Consider the following 11,753-nt stretch of genomic DNA (forward strand, 5'->3'; position numbering starts at 1 on the left):
ATCAACTACATCCCTGCTTAAAATGAAAATAACCTGCTGACAGGCAGAATACTTTTAAATGAGTCATTTTTACAGTCTTCTATAAACGCAGCTTGTTTGCCCCTCTGTACATGTTCATCATTCATTCTGTATGTGTTCATCATTCATTTTCGCTGGTAACGATGATGATGTTTTTTGCAGATACTCTATTGATCGGCACACAGATCTAGAGAGGCTTTTTAATATTGACTCTGTCAATGGCACCATTACAACCCTGAAAGCCCTGGACAGAGAAATGTCCAAGTGGCATAACATATCTGTGGTGGCGACTGAAATAAGTAAGCTTTTCTCAAAGTTGCAGTCGATGAATCAGTGGCCTTTTATGTCAACATCCACGCTCAAATCAACCTCTTAATTCCTTTTGTTTGTTTTCAGACAATCCCCGACAGACAACACGTGTGCCCATCTTCATCAAGGTCTTGGATGTAAATGACAATGCCCCAGAGTTTGCAATGTCCTACGATACATTTGTCTGTGAAAACGTTAAAGCGGGACAGGTAATTACCTTTTCTTTGAAACTAAATACATTTAGAGACATTGCTGTTCTATCACTCAAGGGATTAATACAATTAAACAAACTATGTTGACACTCTCTAGGAAATACCAGAAATGATCTACTGTGGTGGCTCTGTTTGGAAGTGACTTAACAGTAAATATCAAAACAATGTTCCAGTAAAAGTTTTTTTTTAAATCAACATTTGTTTCATTTTATGGTGAATTTAACACCGACCTAATACAGACACTGCTCTGAGGTTAATGTGCAAATGTTGTACAGATAGTGACAAATATGGAAAGGGAGAGCAGGCCCAGTCTTTGGGGTCGAGCCCACGGCAAAACATAATGTGTTGCTGCGACGGGTCAAAGGTGGGAAGCCCATTAACGGACCAGATCCTGCAAACCGGGGGAAAGACCAGGATTCACGTCTCCGTTCACCCTAGCTTGTTTAGTTTCATTAAAAAGGCCATTTCTGTCCAACAAAACAACTCCTCCATATGCCGTATCCCTATAACATTCCAAAGGGCAAAAATGAGATTACAAAACTGAATACCCTGAGCATATGACAGTGTTTTTTGTATTAATATAAAAAAAAAACACACACACATTTAATGTGTAAAGCAGATTGTTGTTGACAAAAAAAAAGAAAAGAAAGCAGGGCATGACAATGCCTACCAAACCCATCAGCTTAGCGAACACGGCTGATAAATGGTGTTGCAGTGCATTACTGCTGATTAACACAATTACAACCAGCATTTAAATAATAATATAGAAACATGCTGTTGACAAAAGCTATAACCCAGACTTGACCTTGACAATAACGTTTAGCTAGCGCCATTTTGAGCTAATGTGACCCGGGAGACTAACATTAGGCTAGCGCCATCTTGAGCTAGCGTCGACACCGGTGATTAAACCCCATTTATCTCTCTCAATCCAACCAAAGAAATACAGCGATGACATTCTCGGGGTTTGATTTTATTTACGTTTCATATCAAATCGAGTGCGTTTGTTGTTGTGTGAGTTTTAAGCCTTCACAAACCTGAGGAGGAAGGAGAGAGAGAGCAGCTAGGCTAGCGGGAGCTCCCGGTCATCGCGGGCCAACAGCCGAACCAGGAAGTAGAGACTGGCTTCGAAGAGTGGGAGCGGAAGGAGCGCGCCGCCCCCTAGTGGCGAAACGTGGAACTGCAACTGAAAAACCTTGCAGAACATCACTTTTCCAGAAATCACAAATTTAAATAAAATACAAGAAAAAGTAAATAAAGGAATAAATAAAGGTCAAAATAAATTGAAATTGATTAAATTAAAAGAGTGGTTATGTATAATTAAATGCATGCATACACACACACACAAATACACATAAATACACACACACACACACACACACACACACACACATACATATATATATATATATATGTGAAATGAAAAATGAAAAAGTAATTTTTGTTTTTTAATTGCATTACAGATGATAAAGAACTGTATCACAATATTCTAATTTTCTGAGACAGACATATACATATATATATATATATATATATATACATATATATATATATATATATATATATACATTCTTCTTTTTTGGGGCTTTTCCCTTCAGAGGTCTCCACAGTGAATCCACCTTCTCCATCTAACCCTATTATCTGGATCCTCATCTCTCACAACAACTTTCTGTGACTGAGATCTTCTTTTTGGTCTTCCTCTAGACCTCCAATTCCAGCATCTGTCTACCAATATATATACTCTCCCTCCTCTGTACATGACCCAAACATCTCAGTCTTGCTTCTCTGACTTTCTCTCCAAAACATCTGCCATGTGTCGTTCCTCTGCTGGACTCATTCCTGATCCTTTCCATCCTGGTCACTCCCAAAAAGAACCTCAGCATCTTCATCTCTGCTACCTCCAACTGTGCCTCCTGTCTTTTGGCCGTTGTCAGTGTTGAAGATAATCTCACCACCTTCTCTGCCACCTTTCCTTTCCTTCTGGCTGATAGTCTTCTATCTTTTTGTACACCTGACATTTATCTCCACCCATTCCAACCTGCTCGAACCCTTTTCTTGACCTCTTTTTCACAATCACAGTTGCTATGGACTGACCCTAAGTACTTCACACACACACACACACACACACACACACACATTTCAACTCGCACATCCTGCTAATAACATTTACATTTCTCTCCCCTTTACACTTCGCATTGTTTACATCACAATGAAATAATAAAGCTCCTATTTGTTTTTTGTTGCTCCCTATCCGGCCTCAATGTGGACAATAAAAAGAAGAATTTCATTTTACAGGGAAACACGTTTCCAGACTGAACACTTTCAAATTTGAATTTGAATTTTACATTTTGTGTATATCGCGATGGGAATACATCCATGGAGAGGATATTTTGACACAGCAAGTTTCCCACTCCACAGTTATCACTCCCTCTGAGCTTCTGAGCACAGATACATACCTTGCAGCGAGACGTTTAGCAATTCATGATTGTACTTACTGACATTTTGTGTCCCTTTTTCCCCTCAGTTAATTCAGACGATAAGTGCCGTCGACACGGACGAACCTCTAGTTGGACACAAGTTTGTCTTTAGCATAAGTGCAGACAATCCAAACTTCACCATCGCTGACAAAGAAGGTAAGATGAATCTGGAACGTCCGGCGATGTCTTTCACGCGAATGAGGAGTTTGCACACGATGCACCGATTCCGTGGGCCGCTTGTGGCCAGATGTGCATAAAAAATTCATTAACAAACATTAACATTGATGTGTTAATGTTGTATTCCTGTGTACGCAACCCAAGGTCAGGGAGGAGCCACCTGGTTTATGTCTATATTTAAAGCGCTGGAATTAAACGTCACGCCGGCCGCTTTTCCAGGCAATTGTAGAGTTGGATTTTAAAGTCTGTTTCTCTAAAACCCGGTGACCGGGGAGACAAGAACAGAGCGTTTACCGGGCCTGACGGTGAAAAACACCCAGCCGAGGCTCGCTTTAAACAACCCGATTGTGTGTCGTACTTTGAATTGATTTGTCACACTGGTGTCGCGCCCTGCGTTGAAATGTGATGATGCGCGACATTATGCCGTGTATCCGTATGAATCTGTACACGATCGATGCGAGGGGGCTTTTTATACGATCAATAAAAAACGATAACATTCATTTTAAATCCCTTGTGTGAAAAAATTGCAATTAACAAATGAGACACGGCATCTGGTTGTCATCACAATTCAATTTATGCACTATTTAAAGAAGGTGATTGCTTATTTAAGATAAGATAAGATAAGATAAGATAAGATAAGATAAGATAAGATAAGATAAGATAAGATAAGATAAGATAAGATAAGATAAGATTGCATTACATTACATTGCATTTGGCAGACGCTTTTATCCAAAGCGACTTATAATAGATGAGCGACTTACAATAGCGATTTACAATAAAGATAAGATAAGATAAGATAAGATAAGATAAGATAAGATAAGATAAGATAAGATAAGATAAGATAAGATAAGATAAGATAAGATAAGATAACATAAGATAACATAAGATAACATAACATAAGATAAACTTCATTAATCCCCATTGGGAGAAATTGCTTTGTCACAGCAGTTAAAATGTGAAAAAAAAACGGAAAATAAATATGAATATCAATATAAATAGAAAGGCAGAAGACAGAAAATAGCAACAACAACAACATCAGGGATACCAATTGGTAACATCAAGGAACAGTCGGGGTGAAAAACACACAACCAACTAAACAAACACGTGACGTAAATAAAATAACATGTGAAATAAATTGCACTGAATAAAATGAATAAGCAAAAATTTTTGCTTGATTTGTTGCAGATTCACTTGTTATTTAGCAAATCTCTTGGTGAATGTATCCGTTTTTTTTTTTTGAACAGCTTTGGGTGTCACGCTACGCTACGTGCCGAGGACCTCTGCGCTCGGACCGTCTCGGCCCGCCATCTGTCGCCGGAGCGAAGATCCTCCCGTTATTAAACTTTTTCTTTTTTGTCAGATTGTTGAGGATCATCCGGTCGACCGGGCCGACGTCGAGTCTGAATAGCCGGTCGCGAGGCGCCGGAAAGAGGCGATGATATATGAGGTTCTTCACTGCCGTCTCGTAGCTCACCAGCTTCTCCCGTTTACCTCCCTTCGCAGATAACACTGCCAATATCCTGACGCGAAGGGGAGGTTTCAGCCGGCGTGAGATGAGCATGTACTTCCTGCCGGTAGTGATCTCAGACAATGACTACCCCATTCAGAGCAGCACTAGTACACTGACTGTGCGTGTGTGTGCTTGTGACAGCCGTGGAAACATGCAGTCATGTAACCCCGAGGTCCTGCCCTTCTCAGATGGTCTCACAACCGGAGCCCTGGTGGCCATCCTGCTCTGTGTTATCATCCTCCTCAGTAAGTTCTCTGTTTACGGTTGATCCTAACCTTCAACTGCAAGCGTTTTAATATCCTCTCTTTACATACTGCTCAAAAAAATAAAAGGAACACTTGAACAACACAATGTAACTCCAAGTCAATCACACTTGTGTGAAATCATAGTGTCCACTCAGGAAGCAACACAGATTCATTTGGACTTGTTTTAAGGACATTACATCAAAGTTGGATCAGCCTGGAGTTTGTTTTTACACTTTAATTTTGAGTGTGATTCCTAATCCAGACCTCCATGGGTTGATACGATTGATTTCCATCGATCATTTTTGTGTGATTTTGTTGTCAGCACATTCAACTGTGTAAAGAGCAAAGTATTTCATAAGAATATTCCATTCAGTTAGATCTAGGATGTGTTTTTTAAGTGTTCCCTTTATTTTTTTTTGAGCAGTGTAGAAAAAAACAAAAAAAAGGGGGGGGGGATCTGTTTTTAAGTGTCGAGAAGTAGCGTCAGTGCAGACTTTGCAGCACGAATCACCCGAATACACCCAGGACATGAAGTATATTTCCCGTAAAGTTCATAATTGGCAGTTTGGTTTTTTTTTCCCCTTTCAACAAACAGATTTTCAAGTCGTAAAAAGTGACGATAAACGCCGTCGAGCCTACGGCGTTTACAGAGTCACGGGAGCCATTGACTCTCGTCCCTCATTGAGCAACGGCGATGTTTTTTTAAGGAGAAACGGCGGGCGCGCCGAGCGTTACGAACGGCGCGGAGTTAAGAAAGGAATTTCCTCGAAGTCGTCAAAAAAGCGGCGTGCGTAAACGTAAACTCCCGAAGCGAGCGGTCGCCAGGCCCAGAACTGATCACAGCTGCTTCGGGTGGCTGCATTGCGAAACGTCCGACACAATCCGGCGCTGCGCTCTCTGCGGCGACAGCAGATTTGTCAAAATAAGATATTTGCTTGAGCGTGGATCCACGCCGGTGCACGAGCGCCGGGGGAGCGTCCATCCATCTAATCCTCGCCGACCTCCAGGATCTGCCGCGTCGACCGCAACGATTTCCACACGGCTCGCGGGACGCGGATGCACGCGGTTACGTGTTCCGCTTTTCGGCGCGAAACCGCCAGATCTGAAAAAACACCTCCAGTCGGGTGCGAAGTCAGCGATGCAGAATGAGCGCGTCTCCCCGAGGACACGTGGGGTTGAAATGCGGAATACCTGCTATTGCAGGATGTTGTATCACGAGCAGCCGGAAGGAATTCCAGGCTTGAAGTAGTCAAACGGCTCCGTTGTATGAAATGGCGCTTGAAAGATGAACAAAAAAGAAATATAATATTGGGCAGGAATAAACATAATAAATAGAAAAAAATTGCAAAAATGAATGCATTGTCAGTAAGTGAATGTTGAATATTCTTGTTTGACATGTGAACGGTGAAATATCCGGCGTGTAAATGAAAGGGCGTGTTTCCAAACGGCGTGTTGATAACAGGCCGAACGCTCGTACATCTTTATTTGCCGCGTGAAACGAAAGGGTGAACGTACGATTGTCTCGGCGGCGGGATGTCGTCAGAAGGTATTCCCGGGGCCTCGGTGTACGTACAGTATCATTAGCCAGAGCGAGAGGCTACAAATTACGTTGTCTGTAAAACCCCAGCTGTTATTTTGTTGGAGCTCCTGGACCGAGACCCCCGTGCGCGTTCATCCCGGCCCTCCCCTCCCGTGACACCCTTATTTGTATCTATTATTTGCGATTATCATTCATCATCGGATCCCCGGCCCTCGCGGAGGAACGACTAAATCGTCTCGCTGATGAGATCGTCTTCAATCTGCTCGCTTTTCCGTCTGAATTTGAAACGCGGCGCCCGGTCGCCGGGTAGATCTTCTCCCTCACGTCGCGCGTGCTGAAGGTTAAACCCTAATGATCTCCTCTTGAGCGAAATATCGTGACATCTGCTCATTATCCGACGCTTTTTTTTTTTTTGTTTTTTTGTTTTTTTTTGCGCTCGAACACCCGAGACGGATCGTCTCATTCACCTCTGCTTGACTCTGACAGACAGCCGCTGAGTTGGAACAGGTTCCGCTCGCGCCGTCCCCCTCCACGGCGGCGGTGAACTCGGAAAACGCTCATGTCTTGGTCGTATAATCCGTGTTGAAGGAATTGTAATTAGCACTCGGGCGGGAGGCGGGCGCCCGGCCGCGTCGCCCGCCGAGAAGACAATAAGCGCGAGAGGTAGAAGACCGCGGGTGAAGAAGTGCTGCTTGTCGTAAATTAAAGAACCAGAAGAGTTATCACTTCATCCCGAGCCTCGCTCTTTAACCTCTGCTCGTCCTTTACCTCCAGTCGGCGCCGCGATCCGGCGTTTCACACGGGAGAACGGGAGTCCTTTCTCACCGAGCCGTACTAACAGGAGGCGAACGCCGGAGGCGATGTCGGGGGTTTATCAACGGCGGCGAACGCTCTTCCCCTCTCGGCTCCTCGGCGCTCTTTAATGCGTGACACATGTTAAGAGGCAAACATCTCGCGCTAAGCCTTCGCTCTCTGTTTCCCACTGTTTCTTCCCCCCCTTGCAGTGATCGTGGTTCTGTTTGCCGCCCTGAGGAGGCAGAGGAAGAAAGAGCCTCTGATCATCTCCAAAGAGGATGTCAGAGACAACGTTGTCAGCTACAACGACGAAGGGGGCGGCGAGGAGGACACTCAGGCCTTTGATATCGGCACGCTGCGCAACCCGGAGGTGATGGACGCTAACAAGCTGCGCAGGGACATCATTCCCGAAATGCTGTTTCCCTTTCGGAGGACGTCGCCCATAAAGGATAACACGGACGTCAGGGACTTCATCAACGGGCGGCTGCAGGACAACGATTCGGACCCCACGGCGCCCCCGTACGACTCGCTGGCCACGTACGCCTACGAGGGCAGCGGGTCGCTGGCCGAGTCCCTCAGCTCCCTGGAGTCGGCCGCCACCGAAGGGGACCAGGATTACGACTACCTCGGCAGCTGGGGGCCGCAGTTCAAGAAGCTGGCCGAGATGTACATAGGGAAGAGCCCCGACCGGGAGGCCTAGGGCCCTCGCTCGCTAGCTCGCTCGCCCCCCCCCGCCCGCCCGCCGCCATTTTCCTCTCTGTGTGTTTATCTAGCTAGCTCGCCAGACGGCTACCTGTCCAGTTAGCTAGCGCCCGCGGCTAGCCGACCGTCCGCCTACCTATCTATCAAGCTATCTTATCTGTTTATCTCTAGTTTGCTAGCTAGTTCGCCGGTCGACTCGTCGTCTCGCCTCCGACGAGCGCGGGATCGAGACGTTGTCGGTCGTAATAAGGAGTACAGATGCCTTTGACATTTTTTCGTGAACAAATGTGTGGAAAACGTGTTTTTTTTTTTTTTTTTCTTTTTTTTTTGTAATTGATCGGAGAGACAGTAGTACCGTACACTATCAATGTTTATCGGGTTTTCGGGTGGTGGGGGGTCGGGGTGGAGTCGGGTGGGTTGTTTTTTTTTTCCCGGCGACTTCGTTATACTCTAAATGTATAAATTGTTTTTAATAATGGACAACCTATATAATATTTGCTATCTTCGTCCAGCGATGTTCATGTGAATGGTTGGTGCAGTTTACTCGTCGAACTGGATTCATCTCATCATCTAGGTGTAACGATATGTAATGACAAGTGTATGTTGTAGGAAAAGAGAAAACCGTCATACACTGAATTCATGCTGCTTGAACGCTGAGTCATATTGTTTTATATTTATATTTTTATACTTATTTTATTAATAAAATTACAGGAAAAACAAAATAGAGGCCAATAGTATCTTCAGTCCCTCACCCCCGTTGCTTTTGTGGTAAATGACAGCGGCGTGTTTGTACACTTTAAGATAAAACGAACGTTTGAAAACCTACTTGAAGACCCACAAAAGAAGACATGCACTTTTGTGTATTTACCGGCAGTGCCGTCATTTCCGGGCTATCGAACGCACACGAATAGAAGCCGCTCCGGCTAAAAATAACTAAATAAATGTATGTGTATATTTATTGTACTTGTCTATAAGCCGCAGGTGTCCACGAGATATTTACACATAAAATTTTTCTTAACTTTTAATGAAATACATACCGGTGACGTCCACAAATACGTACTCGAAACACTTTTTTTCCGAACAGTGCCTGTAACGCGGCTGGTGAAAAACATTCGTAATAATGTGACGAGGCAAAAGGTTTTAGCGTCATGTAGCTTGTTAGCTCCCCCCCCCCCAAAAAAAAATCAATAAATCCGGAAATGACGGCAGTGCTTATTTCGCTTTTATGAACAGACACTATGAGTCAATAAACAGGAAAAGCACAAGATTACTTTTGCATAATCAAGTTATTTAAAGTAAATTAAGAAAAACAAAAAGCAAATAGAACTTGGGAGGCCTTTCCGTGTGGAGCCTCCAGGTTCTCTGGCTTTCGGAGGTTCGCTGGAGACCCTCCGCGGTCCAGAGGCGTGAAAGACTAAATGTTTCTTAATACCGTGAGGGTGTGAGAAGGAACGCTTCCACGTTTTTTTTAACAAAAATCCGCACACCGAGAGCACTCCAAAAATAAAGATCATTTATTTTAGCATGACGTTTCCAGCAACAATCTGCTCCTCTTCAGAAGTTTCCCAAATATGTTTAACCATGTGTAAGCATCTGAAGAAGAGCAGATTGTTGCTAAAATAAATTACTTTTACTCCGTGGAAAATAAATTGTATTTTTGGAACACTTCGAACCTTTGTTTCGTCCATATTTTTGACGCGGCGCCTCGTCCCTAACCGGGTTGCAGGGTTGCGTGTTTTTCTTTTTTCTCAACTTCTTTATACGACATGTGAAAGAGAGGATGGACGTTGGCGATGGTTGTGTGTCTCTTTGTGACGTGTTGATGAGAAGGTAAATGACCTTCCAATGCAAGAGTGAAGAGTCGTACGCGTCCAGATCGCTGGTTCTTCCCCTTGTTGGTCACCCAACCCTTCTTTATTGGAAATATATAAAATGCTTTTTTTCAAATTCAAGACATAGACAATATTTTACTAGTGCGCGAAATGAACCGTGCATCAACATCATCGTGTTCAAAGAAGAAAAGCAGTAAAACCTGAACAAAAACATAATGATGAATACTTACTGCACGACTTCTGCTGTTGCCTTTGAGCGACCGGCTCAGAAATGCACGGCTTCACCTCGGCAAGTGACTAGAATTACTCAACTTGGCGTTGCAAATCACGCAGTTAGCACGCCGACCCCCGTCACGTTCGACCTCCATATTGGTCCGACCGCTTTCTTCGCGTGCTCGGATATAATTATTATGAAGGGATTCAAATGTTAAGAAAGAAATCACCCTACAGTCACAAGTTGATTAGCGAGCGCACCAAGTGAGCGCTTCTGTCGCGCGATCCTCTAATAATAATAATAATAATAATACATACGATTTGTATAGCGCTTTTCAAGGTACGCAAAGACGCTTGCAGCCACAATGTCCGAGCGGGGCGCGTCATCCCCGATTCTACCATTCTACCATTCTACATGTCTCGATGAGGTCTTAATGTGTCCATATGAGGCCCCACGGTTCGGGGTGAACCTCGCGCACGAACCGCACGAACAAATACAACTTCTATTGGTATTTTTGTTTATCTTCACGATGTCCGGCGGACGTTCAAAATAAACACGCTAACGCAGAGAAACACGGACACGCCGAGACTTTATCACGGAGAATCGTCGGAGCCCGAACCGCAAGAGAGAGAGAGCAGATGCGCCGACATGAAAGCGTGCGCTGTATAAATAAATTAAAGTAACTCACGGCACAAAAGATGCATGTCGGACGGTGACGACAGACTGGAAAGCAGCGGGGAGGTTGAGACCGCGGACGGGAAGGTGCGGCGTAGTTTCGGTGCTAACAGCGCCGAGTGCTAATTAACTATTTCAGAAAAATTGCTGCAAACGAAACCGCACGACGAAGACGCGTCCTTTCACGCGTTAAATAGAACATGAAGTCTGGAGGATCACCAGCCGAAGGATTCTGGTTCAAAGGCTCCGTCTGATCAAAACAAGTCAACAAAATAGCGAACGTCCCACGTTCTGCCGGTGAAAACTCCATGAGGTGTTTTTTGAACAGCCCTCTGCAAATTTCCCATTATTCCGCTGATTATTAGGTGGCTGCGAAAAATGACAAGAGCAGAAATCAAAGCTCCATTCACTTTGCTTTTTGCTTGATTTTAAATATTAACACGGCATCACACGAAGCGGTGCCACACGAAGCCCCCCGTCCCAGTTTTTGATTTCTGAAGAGGCGTCTTAGATGTTCCCCTTTTTTGCAGCATGTTCACTTTGCATGCAATACCGCGCCGCTCAGACGTCTTCTTTTTTGGATGCATCACACACACTGATGATAGAATTACTTGAAGGGACTCTGAGTTTCCCCCCCCCCCAAAAAAATAAATCAAAAGACGTCCGTCGCTGGAATTAAAAGAATAAAAAAAGAAGGACGCCGAGTCAATTGTCACCCTCTGCAAACATCATGGCGGTAGATATCACCGTAATAGAGCCTTCTCCTGCATGTGGATCACGAGGATCGTTCCCGGAGTGAAGTGCACGTTCCAAGGGCGGACGTTCAACTTGTTCTGTTCCCTCTCCGCGACGCATGGAAGACGGAAACGACTAATAGAGTTTCAGAGGAGAACGTTGCAGGGTTTGTTGAAGAAAGAGACGCAAGCGGGGTTGAAGATGCAACAACTGCCATACGTGCGGTTGTATTTTGTTGCATTTCATATCGGCGGCGCTCAGGACTGGAGTCTCTGCGTGGGGTTCCTCAGGGTTCCTCAGAGTTCCTCAGGGTTC

At 44.5% G+C, this 11,753-nt stretch overlaps 1 protein-coding gene across 2 annotated transcripts in view; it reads left to right on the forward strand.

The window, feature by feature from the left end:
• LOC147231579 (cadherin-10-like) overlaps positions 1-9,654 on the forward strand; it is a 34,971-nt gene extending 25,317 nt beyond the window's left edge. The window contains exons 8-13 of one of the 2 annotated variants that reach the window (XM_086150467.1): positions 181-317; positions 415-536; positions 3,061-3,169; positions 4,694-4,751; positions 4,842-4,945; positions 7,490-9,654. In XM_086150467.1, coding sequence (XP_086006593.1) covers positions 181-317; positions 415-536; positions 3,061-3,169; positions 4,694-4,751; positions 4,842-4,945; positions 7,490-7,980 — 1,021 coding nt within the window. In that variant the 3' untranslated portion in view covers positions 7,981-9,654. Of the gene's footprint in view, positions 1-180; positions 318-414; positions 537-3,060; positions 3,170-4,693; positions 4,946-7,489 lie in introns of both variants that reach the window. The other variant, XM_086150466.1, reaches the window with a different exon arrangement.
• Positions 9,655-11,753: the final 2,099 nt, after the last annotated feature.

The sequence above is a fragment of the Fistularia commersonii genome, chromosome 8 (genome assembly GCF_037954325.1).
Source record: "Fistularia commersonii isolate RoL2024-O1a breed Wild chromosome 8, RoL_Fcom_v1.0, whole genome shotgun sequence".
In the NCBI taxonomy this organism is placed as follows: domain Eukaryota; kingdom Metazoa; phylum Chordata; class Actinopteri; order Syngnathiformes; family Fistulariidae; genus Fistularia; species Fistularia commersonii.